Source organism: Fulmarus glacialis, unplaced genomic scaffold (genome assembly GCF_000690835.1).
Source record: "Fulmarus glacialis isolate BGI_N327 unplaced genomic scaffold, ASM69083v1 scaffold24473, whole genome shotgun sequence".
Lineage (NCBI taxonomy): Eukaryota > Metazoa > Chordata > Aves > Procellariiformes > Procellariidae > Fulmarus > Fulmarus glacialis.
Genome location: NW_009205209.1, coordinates 9873 through 36583, shown reverse-complemented (window position 1 = coordinate 36583; position 26711 = coordinate 9873). Strand labels below are relative to the sequence as shown.

Here is a 26711-nt window from a genome sequence, read left to right as displayed (position 1 = left end):
GGACCAATTTTCTCTGCTCCTGAGCTGCTTTTGTTACCAACATTTTTAGCAGAAAACGCAGTTTGACTCTGTCAAAATGTGCTCTGAGAGAACCGCTGACTTCAGGGATAATTTTTTTTTTTTCTCTGAGCTCTTTTTTCCTTTTCCCTGTGCAGGGTCGGTAGCTCTGGACGAACGCGCTTCGTACATAGATCGTTTCACTTGTGATTTTTGGGAGCGCGTTGCCCCCTCGTCTGTGAAACGATACTGGAGTTTGTGCAGGGCTTCCTGGGGCTATAGGTAGAGACATTAAAGCCACTAAGGGGCACTTAAGAGTGATTTTTATTTCTTGCTGGGAACAGAGTGCTCATAGCAGTGCATGGCTCAAAAGGAACCTCAGTGGACCCTTCAGGTCCTCTGTTGAATGTCGGTGGGTTGCCAGAGGAAGAAACAGGGGGGCTTTATTTACGGTGTTGTTTGCAGGGGTAGAGAAAGATCACAGTTTCCTGGTGAGGGAGGAGTTGGTGATCAGCAGATGAGATCAGGTGGAAGGATATAAAGTATGCTTCGTTAGGATGTTTTCTTATCTGTACCAGGTGCCTTCTCCACACTCCCAAAGGCATTGTGAAGTGAAAAAAGAATGGATTTGGTTGAAGGGAGATCGAATTCTGAAGTCCATCTTTATAACTCTGCTTCCTATTTGTTTTCCTGCAGGTGAAGTGGAAAGGGAAGGACCTGTTCGATCTAGTATGCAGGACACTAGGACTCCGAGAAACCTGGTTCTTCGGGCTTCAGTACACTATCAAGGATACGGTGGCTTGGCTCAAAATGGATAAGAAGGTTGGAATCAAATTTCCGTTGAGAGGTTGTGTGGGATGACAAAGGAGAATGTACTTTTTTCCTCTGTCTTTGATTAGCCGAGGTTGTGTTATGTGTGGTATCAGTGAAGTGGGTGAAGTGTATTTAAATGTCATCCCCATGGCATTTGTAAGTCAAACAGGGAAGAGTTGGCAGAGATATCCCACCCCAGCTCCTTCTGAGCTGTGAAGCCTCAGACCGTGCACACTGAATCTCCTTGAGGCATTTTGGAGGCAGCCATGGTGGGATGCTGGACTTCGGGGTGACTGTAACGTAAATGAAGCCTAAAAGTCTCTCTTCTGTGCCCCTGAACGACAAAAACCTTTAGCGGAAAAGTGAAGTTGCACTTGGCTTCTTTTGTTGTTGAGATGTACAAAGAGCTAGGGAGGAGGAAAACCAGAGGAGTGAAAAGGAGATGGAGATAAGAGAGGAAACGCTTCCCAAATATGCGAGCCTCCAGGTTGCTGAGGGCTGGGTTGGAGAAGTGATAAATGTTCTTCTGTTTGCATCCAAAGGATGTTACACTAAAACCAGACAGTAATTGAGACTGTGAGGGAGGTCTGGGTGTCTTGCATGTCATGCCAAGGTTTTAAACTAACATGAATCTGAACTGGACAGTACCAGCACAATAGGAAGGTAGCGAGGAACAACACCGAAATGCAAGAAGAGGCAGTGCAGGGGAACAATGAGAAAGTCGGATGGTGGCATAGCAGGATATGGCATCGCTCTGCGAGGTTCGGAAGAGGCAATGTGCGCACAGCAGATCAGGATCAACCTTTGCCGTCTCATTTCACATGCTGTTTGTTTCTGCCTTGTTTGTTTTCTTGCATCCTTTGGAGTGTCAGAAATGTTTGTTTGTTTTCTTTTTTTAAACTGTGGTTTCTGAACTACTTAGGTTGGTTCGTCTGTTCTAGATGTCTAAAATGCCTGACAAAAGGTGTGCTGATCTGAACAGAAAGGAACTGTGTCTTGACTCCAAGAGACACAGCGCTGAAGAAGCTGGAAGGAGTAACTGAGAATGGCTCTTGTATCCCACAGGTTTTGGATCATGATGTTCCAACAGAGGAGCCCGTCACCTTTCACTTCCTGGCTAAATTTTATCCTGAGAACGCAGAGGAGGAACTGGTTCAGGAAATCACACAGCACTTGTTCTTCCTGCAGGTAGGAGCCGTGTCAGTACACTGTTTTCCAACCCAAGGGAGAAGGAGCCAGGGTGAGCAGAAGTGCGAGAAGGTTCCAGGGTCAGAAAGTTGGTCAGCAGTTGGATCCTCATCGTTATGTTCACATCTCTCCGAAGGGAGCTGTCTTCAACAACAAAAACTTCTTAAAATAGGTCAAAGATGGTTTGTCTGAAGCCGTCACAGATGCCCAGACTTGCAGACCTCGTAAACTGACTGTCAGGAATGATTAGGCGATTTGTAATATTAGTGTGTGGTAGCTAGGGGAAATGAATCTGTCAGATGTGGGCTTGAATGACACACGCAGCCTTGGAGTCCACCTCTGCGCGGGGTGTGGATATCAGTTGTGCTGAGGGATGGCAATTGCCTTTGTACATGATAGCATCGTTACGTGAAGCAGGGGAATTTCATCCTCAAGAGCAGAATGCAGCCAACCTGTTTTGTGTTCAGGCTGTACAGCAAGGTTCACCTCTTTGCAAAACAGCCTTCAAATAACTGGAGCAGAAGAAAACCCCAGAAGCACAGCTCCATCAGAGACTGATGGCAAAAGCAGAGGAGAAGGGGAAACCTAACGGTCCCACTTGCCCCAGTAACTCGTCCCCTTATGTTAAGCATTTGGAGATTGTGGTGAACACATCTTCAAGCTTTTTTCTTTTTTATTTAAAGTACGCTACAAAACTTTGTGTCTGGAGAAATTAGCTCAGCTGATCTTGTTATAGCAGTGCTGCATGGCTGTTAATGAAGACCTTCTATTACAAGAACTCTCTTTCAGACAAGATCAATTTTCTGAAACTATGTCCTATAAAGGATTGTGTCAACTACGGTTACAGGGAGTAGAGTAGTCCTAGTCAGACCCCTGGGTACTTACTGCAATGTTTCTGTGGCTGTTAATTTGAAGTTTCTAAAATAAATCAGTTATAAAAATTAAAAAAGCCACTCATTCTTATGTTTGTGACACTAAAGTAGAGGCAACCTGGGTTTGGATGCTCTTGGAAATACCACTGTAGACTTCAGTGTGCCCTGCCCTTTCAAATGGATATCAAAGTGAGCTCACCAGCTTCTTAGTACTCCTCACTCTTCCAAAGTTCATCTTTGTTCTTCAGAGCTAAAGCATTTCTAAATGCAAAGTATTGCTGTTAATTTCCAAGGTCTGTCTCGTGCACTAGTGTCTCTGTAGCGCTATTTTTAAATGTCTGATTTGCTATGGGCTTTATCCTTGATGAGGAAAAGTGCTGTTGGCATCTTTGAAAAGGAAAATTGGAGAGGAAAAGCAGTTAAAGCTGCATTTTATAAATGCAGACCGTGACTTTTCTACTAGGATTTCTGATGATGAGAGGAGCCTGGGCTCCCGTAGTGCGTATGGGAAACAAGAGCACGCATAAGCTTGCAAACTCTCCTGTTTTTATCTTAATGCAGGAGAGTATCTTCTGTGATTATGTTGTAACCAACTTTGAGGACTCAAAGCATGTTATAAATTCAAACTGATGTTACTGCATCTCTGTGACAATCCGTTTAAGTCTCCCAGGAAATAGTATGCTTTTTTTTCCTATCTTTATTCAGGAAGATTAGGCGTGCAAAACCAAAAAATATCGAACATGACAGGTTTAATTTTTTAATGCACAGAAGCCAGGAAACGTAAAGCCGTGGCTTTTGGGAACTGCACGTTGGCTCTCCTGGGAGTGCGCGCAGGGCTTTGCCTGCTGCTAAAAGCACTGCCACGGAGGTGACCCGCAGCTCTCCTTGCTGCCAGTGGGATTGGAAGGAATTAGCCTCGAGCACAGGTGAGCACTGCCTCATAATGAGGCCTGGATATCCCAGAGCAAAACCTTTGTGCGCTCAGAGACTCGGCTGCAAACTTCTTTTTTAATTTAGTGGTGTATAGATGTCCTATCAATCTATAGCTTATGCCTTAAGAGGCATACAAGGCTCCCCCCCCACCCTTGCCTTTAGCAATGGGATATAGGTTCTGTCATCTTTCACGTATAAATTTAGCTCTTCTCGCAAACCTGTCTGAAAAAGGTGGCCCGTGAAAACCTGAGCCCTTCCCTTCTGAGCCACCAGAGACTTCCTGGGCCTGAATTGTAATTAGTGTTAGGAAAATTGTTAACTGTGTGGTTGACAGCTCGAGTTAAAAGAAACTGCAGCCATCTGCTGTGACAGTCATGCTTTGCACTGCTCCGCTAAACGTGTGTTATGTGTCCTTTATTGCTACGTGCAGGTGAAGAAGCAGATTTTGGATGAGAAGATCTACTGTCCTCCTGAGGCTTCTGTCCTGCTGGCCTCTTACGCCGTCCAAGCCAAGGTAGGCACAGGGGGATTCTCCAGGAGCCTGCTGACGTTGGCGGTGGGTTAACGTTGTTCTTGAAAAGCGAAGTGCTCTGCGATATACGTGCTTCCCGAGGAAGGGAAGGCAGGGAAAGTTGTTAAAACTTGGGAAGTGAGGGGACTACACTAACAATATTGCCTTCTCCGCACTGCTGGTTCCTGGCTATCTTAAGATGTTGGACATATTTTTGCTTTCTCTTTCCAGGACTTTTTAGCAAGTGCTCAGCTTATGAGCTGCAGTGCCTGCTCAAGTGTGGCTTACTACTGGAGCAGGTGAATTCCCTGAGCCCATGCTTTTTTGGATCTTCTCCCTGCTCTTGCTGTTGTAGCCAGAGGCAAACCAACCATGGGACTCACAGCTCTGCTGCTTCCCCAGAATACTTGTCATCATGATAACTACTTTATTTTGAGTGCTATAGCTTGCCACGTAAATTTTGCAGTGTTAAAGGGCTCTTCCTGACTTCTCCCTTTATCTTGGGTTTGATCTTGGGTGTTTGGCCTCACTAGACAGAGGAAGAAGTCAATCGTCCTTAAGTTCCCCTCATTCCTTGGCTGAATTCTGCTCTGAACGCAAAGTCAGTGTGTTTTGCTGAGGATTTATTTAAGAGAACACTGTTTTCCAGGCTGGAGCATGCAGCCTTGGACAGCTTGCAGCAGCCCATAGCAGAGGGGCTCCTGGGATAGAGGGAGCAGCCCGAGGTTCAGAAGCGGGGACGTTCTTGCAGGAGAGGAAGTCATTTATCCTTGTATATGCACAACATGTACTGTGGCTCAATTAACGAGTCTTCTAGCTAATCTCCAGTTCACGTGTGTAAAGATAATGTCTTTGGAAAAGGAGTGACTGGAGTCCGATCGCAGCCCAGCTATGTTATTGCTGTAGCCTTGTAGTCGTAGTCGGTTCTGACTCTCTGGGTGCGATTGAGGGAGGCGTTTTGGCTCGTAGGACTGCAGGCCGGTGGCCATGCCCTGGGTCTGGCCCGTCTGCCTGTCCTTGAGGAAGCACAACTGCTGAGCAGTTTTAGAAGCAGCAGGTAGCTCCCTGCTCTGTGAGACGCCGTGGCTGACAGTGCAGGAGGGGGCTTTGGCTCTGCTGCCCAAGAGAGGGCCTGATCCAGGCTGGTTGGAAACAGAGGCCAATCCTCAAGTGTTTCACCACGGCTTTTTCTGGGTTGCCGTATAATCTTCCTCATAAACCTTTAGTCCACGCCTGGTTTGTCTGAATGCAGCCCTGGGTGACGTGCAGCGGTGTTCTTTGAATTTACTAGAAAAAGCTGTTTTCTCCTCATAGTCAGAATATTGATGAAACCGTACTTTGTTCGAGGGACTCATCAGCCAGGGAAAGACGAGTTGCTTTTAGAAATGTTTCTATTTGTGTGAAACATTCCTCACTCTTATTAGAGTGCGTGAGTAAACACTTACTTGGCTTTTTCTCCGTTGACCTGCTGAGCTGAGGATACATAGGGCATGACTTCTCCTGTTGCCAAAATTAATAAACCATTGGGTAAATATTGAATGCTGTTAACTCTTGGCCGTGACAGCTTCTGCTCATGCGATCGGGAACAGGCTGTAATTTGGTACAGGACTGTTGTGCCGTCCCCTTTCTCTTCTCGCAGCTCGGCTGCTGACCTTGCGCTCAGTAGCACGCTCGACGTGCTCGACACTCGGTCGTCTGGAGGAGGTCAGCTGGAGTCAGAGCAGTTCTCCTGATCTTGCACGTCTTGATTCTGCACAGAGATTGTGAGAAGGTGAAGAGGGATGCCTTTTCTGACCTTTGCTAATGTGCTTTCATGTCTGCATCAGACATCGCTTTTCCTTGCTGCCCCTGCAGGCAGGGTTTCCCCTTCTGCTTTTTTTTCAGCAAAGGAGAAAGCTGAAAGCACTTCTTCGGTACAGAGCTGGGAAGAAAGATGTTGCAGGTTATCTCCTTCCAGTTAAATAGGATAATGACATCCTTTCTGGACAAGAAAGCGGCCACTGAGCACAGTAATTTCACTAATAATATGCTGATTTGCATGATTAGGGGCATAATAGCTTGACATAGCGGTGTGTTTGCAGCCATTTGATTGACAGCCAGGTTGGTTTGTACTGTTGTTGCACACCTACCTGCAATAACAGAGTGAGCGTGTGGGTCATAAAAATAAAAGCTTATTTATTTCTATATCGTTGTGTTCATTTGGGGAATTACTATGTGTTTTCCCCTCTAGCCCTGCATTCAAACCACCCACACTGCTTTCAGATGTTGGAGGCGGTTCAGGTTTTAAATAGCCGGGAGAGACGTGGAATCTACTGAAAAATGCGTCGCGGCAGAAAATGGTAATGTCTAGGAGGTCCTTCCATTTCTTGCCCCTTAAATGCAAATTGCTGCCATGCTGCAGCCTTCTCAGCACTTCAAATCTCGTAGCACTAGCAAAGGGCTCTTTTATTTTTGGGGTTTTTTTCCCCAAAACAAACAATACTTGGTGTTAATAGTTTGAAGCTAAATATGCCTGTATTTATCCAGGATGATGTAAGCCAGGTGCATGAATGAGGTAAAGGCAACTTCCATGTGTAACCATGAATATTAAGCATACAGTTCAATTAACAAGAGCTGAAATTCCATGACAGTTTTGAAGTAATGATTTAATTGACAAGGTCTTTGAAAGTATGTTTGCCGAATCATTTGAGCCACATATACTGCAACACTTCAGTTATTTGTTGATTTTTGACTTGCGAATAATTAGTGTTCTCATCCAGACTCCCTCTCAGTACAAATATTCCTTTGGGACGTGGCAATATGTTTCACTGCATGAAAATCACATAATCCATACTTAGTCTGGATCGCCACGGTAGATCACCACAAAAAATAATCGTGTTAATCCTATTTGCTATTATTTTCATCACCTAAAAATGATTTATTTTTTGCCTCTCCAAGGTTATTGGAGATGTTTCCTTTGCCAGTGCCACGCTTTTATTGCTGTTCCCTTTTGATGTGGGTTCAAGGGACGTGTACCTGCAATGCGCTGCTTTCTGAGGAGCTCCGAGCATCTGTAGACCTTGGAAGACGCAGTTGCCGCTGCTCAGCACCCTCCTGAATGAAATCTGTGGCGGTTTTGTTATATTAATTGCAGTCTGAGTCAATGTTGATTGTTGCATGCTTCCTTCGCATCTGCATTGGCTCCAAATCAATATTTGCGCCTTTAATCCCTGCTTGTTGTCTATGAAACGTTGCTCGCCGGGCTGCGGAGAGGATGTATGTGTAGACTTTTGATGATGAGCTCTGGTTTTAGTGTACGACGCGATGGTTCTGTCATTAAAAGGAGGCTGATATGGAAAGCTTCCTGACTTATTACATGACCACCATGTATGTCTTGGTCTGGCTTTAAAAATTGTCACCATTTTGTACTTTCTGAGCTGAGGTCCTTCAGAAAGGCAGGGGGGGAAGGGCTGTCTCCCTTGCAAAATGAGTGACTTGAGCAAACGTTGCCGTGTCTTGTGTAATTGGGTAATGTCACTGCAGAAGTCCTGTTTGCCAGGTGAATGAAAATCGCAGCATTTCGTGTACGTGCCTCACATCCATCGTCCTCTTCTCTTGAACTTGCTAGGTTATTTGAGGTGCCGTTTTCTGGTGGTTTCCTGCCCTCCTAAGCTGTACAGGAGGTAAATTCATTTTCACATGCACTGCAGGGACACTCGGCTTTTCAATCTGTTAATAAGCAGTTTTATTTCTCAGTCACTTTATATGCTGCTCAAAAAGATGTAAATCTAAACAAATACTGGTAATTACTGGATGCACTTAACAAATCTGAATTGGATTCCACCTCCCAGTCGAGCAACAGACCTTCTGGCAGAAAAGCTGACACCTGCCTGAGAGGAGTCTGTCAAACTCCTGTATTTTATTTTTTTTTTTATATTTGTTCATTAGGGTGGTGGGCAGCGACAGAGAAACCGCCATCTGCCTCACCGGAATTACTGGTATCGATCAGCCTTTGGGGACAGGTCTTTGTCCGTATCTTGACTCCCTGTCCCACTACCGATGGGAGGGCAAGGACCTCTCAGCTATTGAGTGAGTCTTTCCTTGCACCGGAGGAAGTGTCTTCTGGGCATGGTAATTAGAGTAGAATAGAATAGTTCAGTTGGAAGGGACCTACAACGATCATCTAGTCCAAGTGGTGGACAGATGGTGGATGTCAACTGACGGTGGGAAGTTTTGTTCTGCTTCCACTTCTGCTGCATGAGTAAAAGGAAGATGATCGTTTCTATTAGCAGTCAAATGACAAAGAAAATACGGTTATTAAATTTACCGAGCAGCATATGTTCTCTGCTCTAACAGGTTGTGACGTGAAGGGTGTAAGCAGTCTGCATTTGCTCTCTCCCCAAGGGGTGGATGTGTGAGGGTGAAGAGTTTTACCTGCCTGTGGTGTTAACGTGGGGCGGGCACGATGTCTGTGCTTCTTTCCAGTACGGCGATTACGATCCCAACGTCCACAAGCGAGGTTTCCTGGCGCAAGAGGAGTTGCTTCCAAAGCGGGTAAGGAGCTCGGCCGAGCGGAGGAGTAGGTTTCCAAGCCTGGTGGTGTTCTGTGTAACAGAGCCCTTTGCAGAGAAGGTCTCTGTGGGACCGCCTGCGGGGTGCACCCTGCTTCGATTTCCTTGGGCTTCCTTTCCAAGGCAAACAATCCAAAAAGATGTATTGAGGGAGGAGAACTCAATCTCTTTCTGACATATTTTAATACAAACAGAAGCAAATGTTTTCTTTCTTTTCATGGTTTCATCCTGCCTGCATCTCCTCGCGATGGCCTGGGGACAGTTTGCGGGTGCTGAGTGCTTGGGAGGGTCGAGCGAGCGCTGGGCGATCGCAGGGTGCGGGGCTGAGAGTCGCCTGTCTTGAGGTCGGACGTGGTGCTGGGGAGGGGTTGCTTGGGGCTTGGGTGTTTCTGGCTTGCTTGCTGGCTAAGTGACAAGAGCGACAGTGTGACCTGGTCGCTGTCTTCTCGTGTATCTCAGGTAATAAACCTGTACCAGATGACTCCAGAGATGTGGGAGGAAAGGATAACAGCCTGGTATGCAGAGCACCGAGGCAGAGCAAGGTGAGTGTGTGCTGCAGTGGTGGGTCAGCGTCCCCTCGCCTGAACCTCACCAGGGTTTGGGGAGCTTGGGCAGGTGACGGATGAGCTCTGCTGACAGCGGGGTTAATCCCAGACCCACGAACGGCAAAGGGCTTTCTTTGATTGCTCTGCGCGTGCCCTGCGGTCCCCTGGTCACTGACGCGGTCCTCGAGAGGATCTGGGACTGATGCCCAGTAAGGGACCGCCTGCAGAGGGGCAGGGAGGCCGGCAGCCCTGCCTGCCTAGGGCGTCAGGGTGCTTTTTGGGCCGGGCAAAGAAATGGGGATTCGGACTGATGAGGTGTATTGCTGCCTCAGGTGGTAAAATGCTCCTTGTCGGGGAGAAGCCTAAAGTCAGGTGGATCTGAAACGGGGACCTCTCAGCCAGGGATTTCCTATTTATGCGTAAGGGATTGCGAGATGGACAAAGCAAGGCTTGAAGTGCTGCATCTCGCTAGGCAGGCGTCAGCAGCCATTAGGATGCCGGCAAGCTGCAGAGTGGGATTTGCTGTTGGACTTTATCGATCCTGCCAGCAAAGACAGGCTTAACCTGTGTGATAATGACGGTCCAGGCTTTAAAGCCTTGTGAGTACTTAGGATCAGAAAGAGCAGCCATCCCCCTCTCTCTCATACTACCAAACATCGTAACACTGGCCTTTTTTTGTCTGACAGAGATGAAGCTGAAATGGAGTATTTGAAGATAGCTCAGGACTTGGAGATGTATGGAGTGAACTATTTTGCGATTAGGGTGAGTGTAGGTTGTGGGTCATGTTTTCTTGCTGGCGTAGCTCCTTTGTTAGTCTTCATCTTTTGTGTTGCTGTGAGATTGGATGAGCGGAGCCTTGGAGAGCCAGCAGACCTGGGAGGTGGCTGCGGTGCGTTGGTGAGAGTCCCTGCTGCAGCATGCTTCGCTGCTAGTGCTGGGGAGGCAGAAGCTCTTTTAATATGCAGTGCTGGTGGGTGACTGCTCAGGGATGGTCGATGAAGCTAACGACGGCTCATGTCGGACCCTCCGAGTGGAATAAAAGGGTTTTCTGCTCTTTTCGTTCCTCCTGTAGAATAAAAAGGGCACCGAACTGCTCCTTGGAGTTGATGCCTTGGGTCTTCACATTTATGACCCAGACAACAGGTTGACCCCTAAAATCTCCTTTCCGTGGAACGAGATCCGGAATATCTCATACAGCGATAAAGAGGTATGGATACATCTCCCCTCTTCCCTGAGAGCAGTGAGAACACAATTGCAATTTAAAATTATTTCTCTTAGCTTCTCTGTCTGCTGTGCTTGCTATCACCAGCTTAGCTAAAGGCAGCTCAGCTTCTCCAATTGAAACCTTAATTCCAAGCCTTTCTGAAACCTTCTAGGAGTGGGCGTACAAGAGATCAACTGGGAGCTATTCTCCTGTTTGGTTTTAGAGTATGTTCAAACCCGCTATGTATTTTTTTTTCAAAAAACAAAATTGCTGTTGATGTGCTTAGCCCAAATATCAAAGTTCAGAAGTTGAGAGCTCTGCTTTACTGTATGTATTACAGTATATACTACTGTGTATATATACTGTCTTATGAAACATAGTGAGATGTATTCCTGGCGAGAAGAGCTCTTGCTTCTTGCCATATCATTACATCATCTTGAGTTTTCAGGCTGCCGGGCTTAGCATAACAGCTGGACTCTTTTTAGGAAGTTGAGTAATTTAAGGCTGCTATTGGGTAGGTATTTATTAAATCCAGAGCGTAAATATGAATCTTCCGAATCATTGGCCACCAAACCTAGTTGAGAATAGCAGTGAAATTGGCTGTGGAGGGGAAACTGATCTGCTCAATTTTCGTCTGTGAGAGCTGCTCAAAGACCAGCTGCCTTTATGGTAAGGAAGAAAATTAACTTCTTAATTAAAAATTGTTTTCCCATTTAAACATGATATTGATCAGGGTAAAAGCTAAAGGTTTCTCATCAGCTGCATTTATTGCATGGCTTGTGAAGTTTTATAAGTAGTAAGGCTCTGCTGGAATTCTCTTCACTTCTTTTACTCCCTGAAAATAAAGAGCTCCACAACTCTGCAAAACAGCCCAGCACTTGGTGGCTTTTGAAGGCTTTCCTGCCTGTTACAGATGAGCGCAGCGGAAACTGTCTGATCAGGCTTGCCTCAGAAATCTGGGGATTGAAGCCTCCGTAACCAGGCCTTGACACGAGACTGTAATAGAGCTTTCTCTTGGGGGAAAGGACTGCCACCTTCCATCAGGTCAATCATCTGTGTAATAAGATGACCACAAGTAGACCTGACGTGGTAGTAAACAGGCTTAATAGCTGGGTATGACAGCTACGTCGACACAACAGAGGGGTTTAATCTATTGTAACAAAGACTGACTGTTTACGTGGAACTGGAATTCCTCTCCTGGCATATTTCTGCTGTTGCTTTCAATGACTGGTGGGGGTTCTGCTGGAGCCCGAGTCCAGGGACATTCACGCACGTCTGCCTGTGTGAAAGTCGTAAAAGATTGGCTCTCAAACTGACAAAACAAAACACTGCCAGGGCGAGTTCTGCTGAGCCCTTTTCAGGCAGTACAATGTATTGACAAATAAACCTACTTTAATGGACACAGACTGCCTACTCGAGCGCTATCTCTTTAGCTGGTTATTTTTGTAGCGTGTGGGGGAGTGATGGAGTGTATGCATGCCTTCTAAAAAATGCGGTGTTGCAGAGCACTCCATCTCTTCAACTATCCTTTTGTTAGTTCAGAGTCTTCAGTCTATCCAGGGGCTGTATTACCAAAAGTCTCGAGTCTGGCAATGCCACCTATATCCTCTTGAGAGAACCACTGGGGGAAAGCTCTTTGGAGAGGGTAAACCCAGGCCGTGGTTAGAGCTGTTTGGTTGGCACATGGAGTGTAAATACAAGTTAGAGTGAGGGAATAATATTTTGAATTGCGGAGCAGTCTTGTGACATGGCTGACTTCTGGAGAACAAAATGCGTGGAAAATCCTTTCGGGGAGCCCTTGAGAGTGGAGGCGTCAGCGGGAAGGGCAGCAGCTCCTGTTGCTGTGTTCCTAATGCAACACTCCTGCCCATCCATCGGGCAGCTGAGCTGGTTCTTCCTCCCTTTAGAAGTGTCATGAGTTTCTGCTGTTGGTTCTCCGTTCTCTACAGCTGCCAGGAGAGCAGCATCTTGCCTCAGGAGGCGCTGAGCTGTCTCTGCCCTCTGCAAGGTGCTCTGCAGAGGAGACCGGCTGTCGGGCATTGCAGTCTGTAGGCGGACAGCACTCTCATTGATTCTATGGCACTCCTGTTTTTCTGACCGGAGGAACAGTTGTCTCCTTGGTTGCTTTTGATACTAGTTCTCTTGCTTGGCTAAAAGCCACGGGGACAGCTCTCAGCCCTGTTTGTCTGACACTGCTGACCTCCTCTGAGCCAAAGCTTTCAGTAAGACTTTTATAGCTGCGTTTTTATTAAATGCACCGCTCTCTGATAACTCTCTCCCTCTTTATTTTTTCCTTTTCAGTTTACGATTAAGCCGTTGGACAAAAAGATTGATGTTTTTAAATTCAATTCATCAAAGCTGCGTGTGAATAAGCTGGTAAGTCTACAGACAGAGTAATTTTTATTGCCTGCAGCAGTAGTCTGCAGGCAGTACGAGACAATGTTCTTTTGAGGCTTTTCCTTCGAGCAGTGGGAGGGACCGTGCTGGCCTGGCTGGACTGTAGATGTGATTTGGTATAGCAGTTACTACTCGGTCATAGCCTCTAGAAAAGGGGGAAGCTCAAGTCAAGCTCCTTCACAGAACCTCTCCCCCCTCTCCTGTTTCTGTGCTCCCTTTCTGAGCTCTCGGGTTACAGCTGACCTGCATGGCGGAAGCACTTAGTAAGTAAAACTTCTTCATCACCCCCATCTTTGCTCCAGATCCCCTTTCTTCTCCTGCAGATCTTTTCTGTTCTGTCCTGTGACGTAGATCTCCCTGTTTTGGGGTGCACCGTTACCAGAGTCGCAGTCCTGGCTTTTCCTAGGCTTGTCCCCTCTGAGGACGCTCTCCTTGCACAAGGATGGAGGGGGCTACGTTGAGCTCTTCTGTTCAGCATCTGTGTTAGAGACCAGCTTTAGCTAGTGTTCTGGATTTGGTATCTGGAGGAGCTTTGATCCAGATTCTGTAGTAGCTGTGCACCGTTGTTACGTTGCACGAGGGACCTTTGCTGTCCTGGTGATAGGCTGTCCTGTACTTCACGCCCCGTAGGGAAGTGGGGCTTCCTGACAAAGGCCTCATTCATTGCGCTCATCAGGTTCGTAGTGCCGAAACTCCTCTGACTCCAGAGAAGTAATTCATGACTTGTGAAATGGAAGACGGGCGTGTGCATCAGTCCTTTAGAAAAGAATCCGAGTTTAGAAACCTGCTTTTATCGCTGAAAAGAGCTTTCACTCTTCTGTGTCCCCACCCCTTTGCTAACCTGCCTCTAGCATTGCCGCCTTCCTTGTCCTCCTTGAATACCAGAGGAAACCACATTGGTGCTCAAAACCCTTCAGCAAAGGTATCTGAAGATGTCCAAGGAAGTTTTTGACAAGCCTTCTGTTTGTCCAAGATGGAAAGTGGTTTTCCTTCTTTTTCTTTTTTTTTTTTTTTTTAATCTCAATGCTTTAAACCTGCAGTTGGGAGAAGGTGCAAGTTCATCTTGAAGCTAAAGAAAGGGGGCAGTGAGAACCGGTCTGAGCTGTAGAATTCCTTGTTTCATTAATTGGCCTAATGCCTTTTTAGGGCTGGTATAAAACTTGCCAGAACTGTGCTGTGCTGGATGCACAGAAAACAGAAAATTGGTCTCTGCAGAGAGCTGATAGCCCAGGAGCTGGTGCTTGGTACGGGACTTGGCTGTGCCTTGGCTCCCTGCCCCTCATATGGGTATGAGAGCTCATAGGGTTTGAGATCAGTGGGTGGAAGTGCTTGCAAGCACCAAATCAAAGCAGTTCTAGTGGTTTTGTGTGTCAAGAATACAAACCGCCTCATCGTCATCGCGTGTACAGCTGTTTCTCTCTGCTCTTCACCCTTGACTGGAATAGATTCTTCAGCTGTGTATTGGAAACCACGACCTCTTCATGAGGAGGAGAAAGGCAGACTCGTTGGAGGTCCAGCAGATGAAAGCGCAGGCCAGGGAGGAGAAAGCCAGGAAGCAGGTGAGAGACATCTCGTATAGCCAGACGTGAGCCAAAATCAGAAATGGAAATGAGCTTGGGAAGGAACGGTCTCCAGAATGACATCAAGCACATGGGGCAGCTTTGAGGGACAGTCCAGCTGAACATCTCTTTTTAGTAGACTGCTCCCACCTCACCAGTCACTCTCAACTTGGCTCTGCAGGTTGATGGCAGCCTGGCAGCCTAAGTCCAGCCCCCACACTCAGGACCAAAACTGGGAGGACAGGAGGGAAGAGCTAATCTGAGTGTCCTACAAGTGTGTGTGCATCTTCCCTGCCTCGGTTTATGCCCGGGTGCCGTAGCTGGAAAGATGTAGTATGTTGGGGTAGTTGCTTGTAATTAAAGCAGGGGCTGTGGGGGGGAGCTGTGCTTTGCCGTAGTTCTTCGTCTCATTTTCTAATTACACGGTGATGGAATGCACACCGACATTTCGGGGTGTGCAGCCTGCATGCTAATTCAGTGCTGGCCTCCTTTATCTGCTGCAGGCCAGCCCAGGCGGCAAAAATGGCTCTTTGGAGGCAGCAGTGTGTAGCCGATGAGCGTATATCAGCAAATTGGATTGTATGAATCATTGTTTTCTGCTCGTAGACCTTTTCTACTCACTGAAACCCGCACAGCTAATCTGAGTACTGGTGCTTAGAATATAAATGTCCCTTTCGCAATAAAGCCGCTAGATAGCAGCAGAAGAAACCAAAGCAGTCACTTGCACCCAGGAGAGTCTTATACTCAAGGGACTGCTAAGTTAATGGATCCGAGCATGTCCACAGAGGTGCCTGCATGGTGCTGGAGTTGGGGTTGAGGTGCTCAGCTGGCCTGGAGATGTGATATGGCTTGTCTTGCAGGCACCTCCTGTAGCAGTTCTCCTTCCCGTAGCTTGTGGGGCGGCAGGAGAGGACAGGACATGAGTCACTCCAAGGGTAACCAGGCCAGCTCCTCTGGGGAAGAGGGACTTTTTGCTTCCCACAGGGATTCCTCTGGCCAGTAAGGAGTTGGCATTAGTGGAGCAAAAGGTCCTCTTTGGAAGGAACAGCATGGTGTCCAAGCGCTGGTGGCTTCAGGGACAGGTTTTGCAATCTTGTGAGTTTTTGGTGTATTTGAACAACACCAGCAAGAGCTGAGATCTTGTGCTTAGTTGGGCGGCTGGGAGAGGTGAGGGAGGTGACCCAGAGGCACCGAGAGTGAGCAGAAGCTTATTGCTTCGCATGGGCTCTCAATCCAGAGCACTTGTGGTCTGCGGGAAAGGTCAGGCTTCTGCTTGGGTTGGCTGCCCTCTCCCGAATCTAGCCACTGTGCTGTCTCGCCTGCTCTCTCCTCCCTCCCCAGGATTCACCGTTGTTAACTGGTTCCAGATAGTCCTTTTATATCGGGAATTCTTGTTAATGCAAGTCCTGAGTGGGATGCAGATGGTAATGATAATTAATGAGGGGAACCTTTAATAGAAGGAAGCAGAGCCGTTACAGCAGTGGGCGTCCTGCTTTGAGAACACAGTTGGTGTCCAAGGAGCGGAGAAATGTATCTTGTCGCACTTATTTCCCTTATTAAACCCAGCAGGTGGCCTGTGCAATGCTGCGAGTCCTTGCTGTAGCGTGGATATTTATAATGCACCCATCTCTGTCATACTGGAGTGCTTAAACTTGGTGTGTTAATTAGCCCGATGGCTCCCTTTGGGCGCTTGGCTAGCAGAGAGGCAGTTGTCAGGCACGCTCTGTCTGCACAACACTCTCGGCGTCCTCTGGGAAGAGGTGGTAGGAATCTGGTGGGCTGTCTCAAAGCAGCTTGGATCTTCCCCTCCTGGAGAAGTATTGCTATTTGCTGCAGACGGAGCTGGAGGGAGAGAGTTTGTCATATCTGGGAATAGATAGGGGTGGTTGTGCTCTTTGTGATCTCCCCTATAAATGAGTGGAAGTAAAGTTTCCAGCATGCTGGGTTAGATGTCTGATCAAAAGTAGCAGCTATCCATGTCCTTCAAACTCCTGCCTTGCGGTGTGTCTATATTTGATATTTTGAAGATGCCCTCGGACTGCCCTTAAGCCCAGTCTTGCCGTAAGAAACTCTTGGCATAGCTGGACCTCTCGGGACCCTACTTGTCTGAGTCCGCCCTGCGAGTCAGCGTAGGAGGGTACTGTCCGGGGACATAATCACCTGCAGGCAGCTTGTGGGGCAGCGCTGTGGGTGCAGCCTGATCAGAGGATAGGGGATTGTCTTGGGAATGGCACTCTTCAAGGGAGTAGATCCCCCCCATTTAGTGAAGTTCCCCGTGTTGATAAGCAGAGGGGAGGCAGCAGTGCAGTCCTGTGCTCTAACCCCCACATAGTGACCCTTTCGCATACTATGGAAAGCCTTTCTAATGTGTGTTATTTCTCCTCGCTTTCCCCAATAACCTTTTTCCTAGATGGAACGGCAGCGCCTGGCCCGAGAGAAGCAAATGAGAGAAGAGGCTGAGAGGACAAGGGATGAGCTGGAGAGAAGATTGATGCAGTTAAAGGAAGAGGCAACGATGGCCAACGAGGCTCTGGTGAGTCTCTGGGAGGTTGTTTCCCAAAGCACTGCAGCTGTTCCTCACTTTTTCCACTGCTGAAGCATTTTAGGAAGCACACTGTGACTGTCCTATGGCTATTCTCAAACTGCTGCTGGTGGATGGTCATCAGGAGGCTGGACGGAGTTGATTTCATCCTGCTAGCCTGCTGTGACAGGAGCACAAAGGAGGATGATTTGGGACAGAGCCTGGGCACATCCAGGTCTTGGCTGCAGAAGGCTGCAGGCTTTCACGGAAGGGAGGGACTCTATGGGCCGTGCGGAGTGAGCAGCTCAGGGTCTGCGCCGGGGTTTGTAAGCACATTCGGGGAAACATTCAGTGCGCTTGATGGCTTAATGTGCCTTAATTCTCAGATGAGGTCTGAAGAGACAGCAGACTTGCTGGCTGAGAAGGCTCAGATCACGGAGGAGGAGGCCAAGCTTCTGGCTCAGAAAGCAGCTGAGGCTGAACAGGAGATGCAGCGAATCAAAGCCACGGCCATCCGGACAGAGGAGGAGAAGCGACTGATGGAACAGAAGGTGCTAGAGGCAGAGATGTTGGCACTGAAAATGGCGGAGGAGTCGGAGAGGAGGTCAGAGGGTACAACCTTGCAGCTGCCTCTGCTTTGCTTTCCAATCCCCTTCTGATTTAGCTGAAAGAGTGGCTCACGCCTTGAGTTAGTCCATCCAACGGTTTGCAGTGAGCCCTTGGCCTCCCATGCATGTACAACAGCAAATGGCCCCAAGGCTCAGCTGGTTTCTCTCTCCATCTCGCTGTTTGCCACAGCTGGGCTGTCCCCGAGTGGGAAAGGGTACTGGTAGAGCAGTGGGGGCCCTAATCTTTCCCTGGGTTGGAGGTGGAGACCATTCTCTGAAGCCTTCTTTGAGAGAGATACTGTGGTGAGAGCAGCCGGGAAAGGGGCCATCAGGTAGCGGGGAGAAGGTGCTGTGCTCCTTGGCACTCTGCCTTCCGTGCCCTGACAGCAGCAGCGGAAGCCAGCTCTACTTTTAGGTGATTTCTGCAAACACTCACTGCATTCCCCAAAGTATTTGACAACATTAATAATACCTGTTTTTTTTTTTTCCTGCTGGATGATAGATCTACGTTCCCTATTTCCTCTTTCTTCCGCTATTTACCTCTCAGTTGTTTAGTTCTCCTTACCAGTCGTGAGGTCTCTGTTTCAGGTTAGCCTTGAGGTCTCCCTAGCTCCTGGAGTCCTTGCTTCTTGTTAAAACTGGTGTTTCCATCCTCTTGATACCAGAGCCCAGGTCCCATGGTGCATTTGGTAGTGAGCAAGTAAAAGATCATTTTTGTTTCCTTCCAACTGATTACTCCTTTCCGTGTGAGAGCTTGCTTGGTGTCAGTCCTCCTGCTTGGACAAAAACTCTGCCCTTGTCCATCTCTTCTAGCCTGGGCCTCTGTCTTGTGAAGTCTCCACTCAAATTTCAATCTGGCAGAGAAAGCTTCCTTCCCTCCTTTGGTTTTCTCCTTTTTGGGGGGTGTCCTTGAGGCTCAAGGGTAAATACTAGTTTTAGAATTGCTGGGCCCTGCAAGTAGGCAAAGCTGTGCGATCTTGAGTGCTTTTTCCTTTGTGAATGTAGTAAATAATCGTTAGTAGAGGCTTACTTGTCAGAAAACTGGCTCTCCTGCTGTAAGTCTGAGCTTAACTTCTGAAGTTGTTCTCCCTATTCTGGCATTTTGGCATGCTTCTCCAGCCCTTAGCCTTGCTCACTGATGCTCACACAGAACCTGTGTTAGAGCTGCCCTTCTATGGCTTGGATTTTTATGCTAATTAAAACATCCCACATGTCAGAGGTTCTGGCATTTCCCTTGCTCAAATGATTTCTTAGTTTAGGTCTTGTTGCGGGACAAATATCGTCCTATTCTGCACCTATGCTGTAATCCTGCTTCTCTATCTTCTCGTTCCTCTTGACTTCAATCTGATATTTGCCATTTGCTGTTTTTCTTTGTAGGGCGAAGGAGGCTGATCAGCTAAAGCAAGACCTTCAGGAGGCTCGCGAGTCTGAGCGGAGAGCAAAGCAGAAGCTTTTGGAGATCACCAGCAAGTCGTCCTACACAGTAAGAGCGTTCTGTATTGTAATCCCCAGTTCCCAGCCAGTGAACGTGCCCTCTTCTGTAGTCTGGAGGAGTCTCGTGTCTCCATCCCATCGGTGGAGGGGTATGAGCTGTCTCCTTGCATTGCTTAGCAGCTGTTCAGAAACACTTAGCAGTGCTTGCCCTTTTCATCCAGGCACCCCATCCAGCAGATGATCACTTTGCTCTTTTTTTTTTTTTCTTTTCCCCCACTTACCCTGCCTCATGCTACAAGAGCAAGGGAGCTGCTGGTGAAATTAAAGGCAGCAAATTTTAAACCAATTTAACAACCATGTCAGAGCCATGCTTTGCTAGCACGCGTGGAGTGTTCCAGCTCAGCAATAGCCTTTAAAATAGGGTTAAATACTGATGAAATGGAGGATGTCCTTATTCTTCTTAGGTGGGATAAACATTGTTCAGAACCTGTAAATTCATTCTTTGGGCATAAACTGGACACTGTGTCTCTATGTGCTGGAAAAAAACTTCTTTGAAGGGAGATTATTCCATAATTGCCCATTAAGAGGATTTCACACCTTCGTCTGAAACATCTGGTGCCGGTTGCTGCTGGGGACTGAAATGCCAGACTAAATGACCATTGCTCTGATCCGTCTGGCAGTTCCTTTCCTCAACTTCTCTAATTGTGCTGCAGGGCCTGCAAAACCCATCAAGTGCTCCCCTCCCTGCAGCTCACACCTGCCACGGCTGCTGGTTCGGCTGGCTCACCCCTGCCACGGCTGCTGGTTCGGCTGCCTCGCTGTCCTGAGGGGTGAAGGGGGAAGAGCTCGACAGCTTCGGGAATAGACTCAACAGACGTACGTGGGAGTTATCAACCCGTCTAGTACTGAAGTTTTAATTTGTACCTGCAGGCTCCTTCCCCCCTCCTCTGGAAACTTTTGAGGAGCAGATTGAAGAGGGCTTGAGATGAAGTAACTTTTCATCCCAATTCGCTAAAGTTTCCTGCAAAAATGTTCAGAAGCTTTTAAAAACGGCAGTGATGGAAAATATGTCAGGTGCTCTTAGCCGTGGGACACTCAGTCAAGTGCTAGCTACCTCAGTGCTTTATAAAGCTTAGCTTTGGAGTGCTCCTTATTTGACAAGTCACTAGGTTTCTGGGATCGACCAGTTCTTTAATTCTGGGTTTAACTTGTGCACAGGGTGGAGTGTCCTCACTGAAACTCTGCTGCATGGCTACATCAGTGTTGATGTTTGGGCAGCTCTTACGTGTCCATGTTCCCTTGTGTTGCTGCATCCATCCTTAGTCAAACGGGCTAGCGAGCCCTTCTGCGTAAATGCCCGTGCCTGTGCTGGTGGGCAGCCGCGTGGCTGTGTTCCTGGTTCCTGCCTGTGGAGTTAAAACCTCATTAGCGGGAATGTTGTAGGGTTGCATGGAGCTCAGCTCCACCCCTCCAGCTGCATCTGCCTGGAGGCAATCCACGCAGAACTGCCTCCTCCAGACACATGGCACTGTGTCCTCTCCCTTCCCTAAAGAGCCTTGGCCTTCCTCACATGGCTGCCGGTGCAGCCGGAGGGAAGGGGACATGCTTTTTTCTTCCCCAGTTAGGTGGCAGGGTTCCCTCGTGCAGCTGCCGCTCCTCCTGCCCCTCTTATAGCCCTGGGAGGAGCACCGTATCGCACAGGCTTGACGGCTCTTGTTTTCCAAGGTCAGGAGGATGCAAGTGTGACCGTTGTGCCCATATCCAGGTGACAACACCTTGCTCGCCCTTCCATGCCCTGTTACGCCGGTCTCGCTTCTCTCTTCCCCGGTGGCCTCTCTCATCGCTCCGCTGCGTGCGTGTGTTGGGGCAGGCAAGTGAGAGGTGCTGAGTTCCTGTGCACCACTTCAGAGCTGGATTTGGGCGAGCCTGCCTCCCCTGCCAGCGCACAGCGGCACCCGGCAGGCAAGCGCAGCCCAGCGTGGCCTGAGGGATGAAGCAGTTTTGAAAGCTGCTGTTGGGTGGCTCGTGTCCCTCAGGTGAATGGCAGCTCTGCCGAACAGTGCAGGATTCCAGCTCCTCTCTTCCTTAGTGAGGGTGTGACGCTGAGCTTGTTCTTTTCTGTGGTTCCAGTACTTGCGCTGTGTCGTCCCCTGGCACTGAGAGCTAGACAGGACTTCCCTCTGGGGGGACAAGAGCAGGAGAGGAAGGGGGGAGTGGATGGATGTGTTGCAGAAAAGGCAAGAAACAGTTAAGGTTGTTTTTTTCTCTTGTAACTTTCCAGTCTCCCATCCTGGTTCTTTAAAGCTTGTTTCGGTGTCTTTTTAGTCCTTGAAGCCCAAGCTGCTTTTGTGATGGGACTGGTAGGTGATGCATGAGAAAGAAGATGTGAATCTGAGTCTCAGGCCATCGGGGCTGGGAGAACGATTCATTCTTTACTGACTTGGCAACGGCTCTTTGCCTCCTTCATTGCCCTTCAGGTACCACTCGTGGCAAGACTAAAGGCAGTCATCTTTTCTCTGATCTTCTTGAAGTAGTAAGTGGCTGTCTTGGGCTTGCCCAAATTCTTGAGCAGCGAAGTAAAGGCAGTGGCAGCAACAGGAGGAGCTCTCCCTGCGGTGGACTTGCTCTGTGCTTCCTCCGTATCGTCTGTCTCGCTTGCTCTGTGCTCCAGAGGGATGACCACTGTCAGCGTGGTGCTTGCCTCTATTAACTGCAGGAAATTGCTTTAATGCAGTACAGGGTTATGCAGTTTGTTCCAGGTGAGGAAACACGTAAGGGAAAAGGTCTGTGTCCCCTTTATCATCCTGAGTGCCAGTGACACCCCATGTCCCCTGGATTAAAAATCCTGGCACCTTGTGCAAGACTTGCCTGGGATTATTGCAAAAGGCAGGGACATACTTTGCTCCAGATACTAAGCCCGTGCCTTTGAAAACCCTCGGCATGCTCTTTGCTCTTTCCTTACTCTTCCTCACTGCTGCTGCTCTCGGACTTCTCCACCAGTTTTTTCGTTGCTTCATGAAAGAGCGGTGCTGAGGAAAGGTGAGGAAGTGGCTGTAGTAACCCTGACAAATTGGCATCTGGACTTAATGATTGCAGCAACTGAAATTCCTCCCCAACTGTTACTGCTGCTGTCTGGATTTTTTTTAAAACAAAACCCAACAAGCTTGTGCTGAAAAAAATCCTAAAGGTTGTTTGAAGGCCAGCAGGCCGGTTCTGACGATCCTGGCAACCCTGCACAGCAGAGATTGTAGAACCTCACGTGAGAAGGGCTTTGCAAACACCTGTGTGCCTTACAAGGAAGAGACTTGAATGACAATGTGATGCAAGTATTTGAATCAGTTAAATGCTTTGTCAGACCTGTCCCCTTCCCTTCAAGTCTGGAATTTAGGTACTCAGTTGTCCCTTTCAGCGCCTGCTCCAGAATTAATGTGGCTGTGTTCTGTGCTAGCAGCGATCGCAAAAGGGAGTAAGAAACCGTGTTTCCTTGTCGTGTGAGTCTAACTTACCTGTAACACTCCAGCCAGACCAAGTGCAGTTTCGGGTGCCGCCTTGTTTATGCTTGTATTAGGTGTTTGCATTCCAGCTTTGCCTCTGCAGGGTAGATGAAATGTTGTCCCTCTCAGGTCTGTCCAGCTGAAGAGTGAGCGGGGGACGAGCCCTGGCTGTTTGTGAATTCCAGGCTGGCAGCGAGGGAAAAGGCAGGTTATTGTGCAGAGTAAATCTGTCACTGCCCTGGCGCTAGCGGTTCTTTTTGGAGGGGAGCTAGCTGCGAACAGTCCCTGGAGTATCCCAAATAGGAGAAAGGAGGGAAAGAAATAACCAGCTGAAGCTCAAGATCTCATTTGTTGGGGCAGGTACCCTAGAACTGTCTCACCAGCTTTTGGTGCGTGCTGCCAGACAGCCTGTCTCTGCAGCACCGTCTCCTGCCATTCCCCAGTCCGGGCTGGTTTGGGCACGTTGTTTTCATTACAGGAATCCTTTAAAGCAAGAAGGAGCATCTAGCAGAGAGGTGGGTGACCTTTTGGATGCCGGGCTGGACTTCTCGTATCCAAAGTGAGAGCTAAGCACACTGGCAGCAGTTCTGACTCAGATTCACGCACACAGTCTGCCATCTGAAGCTGCTGTGCCACCCTTGACGTGTGCCATTGCTTGCGACCTCATCTAATGTATTGCAAGAGCAGAGGGATGATTTGAGTCGGGATGCTTCTCCTCTGCTGGTAATGAGCCCATTTATTAGAGATGTGACAAAATTTTTGACTGAGAGAAAGGTCATTTTTTTAGGGGAAGATAAAATCTGAGGGCCTAGCAGCGTGTGTCAGTGGGGGATGTCACAGCATTTTGCAGGAGGAAGAAAGTCCAAAATCCTTGCCCAGCTGCAATATAAGTGAGTCCCTATGTTATCTGTGCATTTCCAACTGAATCTAGCAGTGGTTCCTAAACACTTGGAACTGTAAATTACTGCGAAGAGAAAAGTGTATCGGTGCATCTCCATGGACCTTACTGAAATTGCATCCCAAGTTAACCCTTGGGGTTACGTTGTTCTTTGCTCACGCTGTGGGGAGCAGTGGAGTGCAGGACTCTGCTATCATACAGGGTCTCACATTGCCCCTGTTCACAGCTTGCACTTTTTAAATTTGATTTAATGTTAAATAGCTGTCAGAAGTCTCCCAAGAGGCAGCTTCTGTCCGGTGGTGTTTTAATCTAGTGATAAAACCTAGATTTTATGAAGTTTTGTCAATAGATTCTCAAGGCAGGTGGTGTTTTGTCTCCTCTTTACTACCACACAGAGCGGGGTCCCAGACAAGTAATAGCTCTGAATTGAAGAGCAAATTGGGAATGGAGCACGGGGATCTTCAGGCTGATCTGGTGCTTGGGACGCTGGGCCTGTTTGCTGCTCTGCTTCTGCAGCGCCTTGGAGTGCTTGCCATCTTCTGTGTTAAAAGATAGCCAGCTGAAAAAGAGCCTTGTAATCTGCTCTCCAGAAAGTTGGAGGCTGGTTTGGACAAATGGGGCTGTGGGCTGTGTTACATCGGGAATACACGTGCAAATGATGAGATCCTCCCAGTTCAGCACTGCTGCAAAGTAGAATACACCCAATTCCAAGAAGAGTGTGTTGTTACCTGTGTGAGTGGCAGATCAGGACCTTATTACAGCATTAGTAAGTAGCACCTTGTACTGCGTGCTTAGGTGTTGCTCTGATTTTACCTCTGTGTTGCAGAACATTTGCTGCAGGAACACTTTTGTGGCCAAAAGTGATTAATTTGTACTCTCTCTCTTCAGCAGTCCATGAACTCAAGTACGACAGCTCTGCCTACCGACCTGCCAAGCTTCAACCTCATCAGCGAGAGCCTGTCCTTTGACTTCAAAGATACGGACATGAAGAGGCTTTCAATGGAAATCGAGAAGGAGAAGTATGTGGCATACATCCAGTCCGGGCCAGGGCTGGGATTTCTGCCTTGGTTGCAGTGGGAGGAATTGCACCGGGGCTGAATGTGACTTTTATGTTCCAGACGACCACGGGAGGTGAAACGGGGAGAAGTCTTTTGGGTTCGCATTTACCAGGTCATTAGTAGCTCTGCCCAGAGCATGATGTAGCTGCTGGTTGACCATTTCTCTGGGTGGGGACCTGGTGTCACAGATGCGTCCCTACTGCCTTGCTTAAAGGCGAGTTTAAGCACGCTGAGCCTTGCACCAGTCAGTTCCTCTCCGTACGGTTAACAGTTTAAGCACGCTGAGCCTTGCACCAGTCGGTTCCTCTCCATACGGTTAAGCCGGCTCTTGGTTAGGCTTGAATTGTCCATGTTGGTAGAAAGAGTCAACAGCAGTCTGACTGCTGGTGCGCTGAACTATTGCAGGCTGGCGCTTGTGCATTTGCAGTGTGTCCAGAGAATGTAAAGATAGCTGGAGTCTGTGCTAAGGTCCCACGTTAGGGCTTTAACCCCTTTTTCTTGGAATCTGTGTCATGTTGATATATAAAAAGTGTGCGCAAGCAAGTTTGGATGTGGTTATGAGCTTTGATCTTGTGTTTTCCTGAGGGTGTAAGTGTAGCCTTCAAAATTACAAATTTAGCAGAAATCAAAGCAGATCAGATTTTAATCTCTGTAGCAATAATGTGCTTTGCTCATTGACTGGGTAGTAGATCAAAGCTAGAAGGGCTCTGCCATAGCGCTCCGGCCAAAACTTCCTGGGGCTGGAATGAAACGCCCCTGGATCCCAGAGGGTGCTTCATTCTGCCTCTGCTGAGTACCTTCTGCCATGTATGAAATAACAGACCACGACGCTACAGACAGAGGTTTTCCTACAGCTAGAAGGAAAAAGATAGAAGCTGAAAATAACAGGATAATTCCTGGTTCTGTACCCAGGTTGCTAACTAGGTCATCCCACTCTCCTAAGCAGGAAGAGCTTGGCTCTGCCAAATGCTGAAAGCAATAACATGCTTTTGCTGACTTCTCCGGGACTGTGTGCGTTCCTCGGGTGTTGAGATAAACCCCGCTACAAATTTTGGCACTCTGAAAAGGTTCTTGTTAGTCTGCTGGTACTTTGAGCCTGGGTCTCGGTGTTTAATCACAAGTACAAGGCTGGCATGGTGTGATTTTTCTCCAGTCGATGCTTCATCATGGAAGGCAGTTAGGGCCGAGTCCTGAGAATGGCTGGGTTTGGTTTTTTTTTCCTTTCTTTCTTTTTTTGGGAGACTTTCTCTCTACCAGGGATGCTTGTGTGTCTAAAAGATACCTGATATTTTGGGGGCAGTGCTTGTTCCCACATGGTTTACAAGCTAAATCCCTCTAAAACATGAGAAGTCAGTACATCAGGGTCCTTCCTTCCTGGAAGGATTCGTGCCTTTGAGTTTGTGAGTTGGCTTTGAGAGAGGGTGCAGTGGAGTAGAGCAGCGCTGCGTAAACCGCTATCTTGTAGACTGAAAGTGCGTAATGTTAACCTTTGTCAGCTTCACTCAGAAATGGGGAGACTTACAAATAGCATCCAGCAGCTCTAGTTTGGCTTTATTTTTTCCTATACTACCATAACTTACAGTTTTGTTCTTGGGTCAGCTGTCTGGGTCCTCTTTTTAATAACGAACAAATCGTTGCTCAGAGTAGTTTACTGTGTGCTCTAAACTAGTGTTGTCAGTTCCACACACTAAAAGTGATGAAGATAAGGTTTTTCTGTTATAATTCCATTATCGGCTGCCACAGTATCATGTCACCACGTGCAGTTGGCCAGTACTAACCCAGGACTCTTTTGTGTGTGCTAGGGTGGAGTACATGGAGAAAAGCAAGCACCTGCAGGAGCAGCTGAACGAGCTGAAGACAGAAATTGAGGCACTGAAGCTAAAGGAGAGAGAGACAGCTCTGGATATATTGCACAACGAGAATGCCAGCCGAGGCAACAGCAAGCACAACACTATTAAAAAGGTATCGGAGGGCTCCAGTTTGTATCTCGCCTGATGAAATCCTTTAAAAACAACAACAAAATAACCCTTCCGTTTGGTTTAGCTTTTGCACAAGTTGTTATAATAAAATTGTTTGATCTAGGCTTTCTTCCCTGGCTGCTTAGCTTTGAACCAGGGTGCAGGGAATTT

The 26711-nt window shown here is 48.0% G+C and overlaps 1 protein-coding gene across 1 annotated transcript; it reads left to right on the top strand.

Moving 5' to 3' along the window:
• The first annotated feature begins 702 nt into the window (after positions 1–702).
• Positions 703–26711, top strand: NF2 (neurofibromin 2 (merlin)). Its single transcript, XM_009575323.1, has 14 exons — positions 703–819; positions 1876–1998; positions 4234–4317; positions 8779–8847; positions 9324–9406; positions 10096–10171; positions 10482–10616; positions 12915–12989; positions 14456–14569; positions 16980–17102; positions 17477–17694; positions 19076–19181; positions 24416–24543; positions 26385–26711. Exons 1-14 carry the CDS (start codon positions 808–810, stop codon positions 26575–26577), a joined length of 1539 nt encoding a protein of 512 aa, XP_009573618.1. The 5' UTR covers positions 703–807; the 3' UTR covers positions 26578–26711.

Bases quoted from the DNA above. Each gene is read 5' to 3' on its own strand.
- NF2 (XM_009575323.1), top strand. The intron at 8,848-9,323 runs GTAAGGAGCTCG...CGTGTATCTCAG, and splicing joins AGGAGTTGCTTCCAAAGCGG to GTAATAAACCTGTACCAGAT. The intron at 19,182-24,415 runs GTAAGAGCGTTC...TCTCTTCAGCAG, and splicing joins CCAGCAAGTCGTCCTACACA to TCCATGAACTCAAGTACGAC.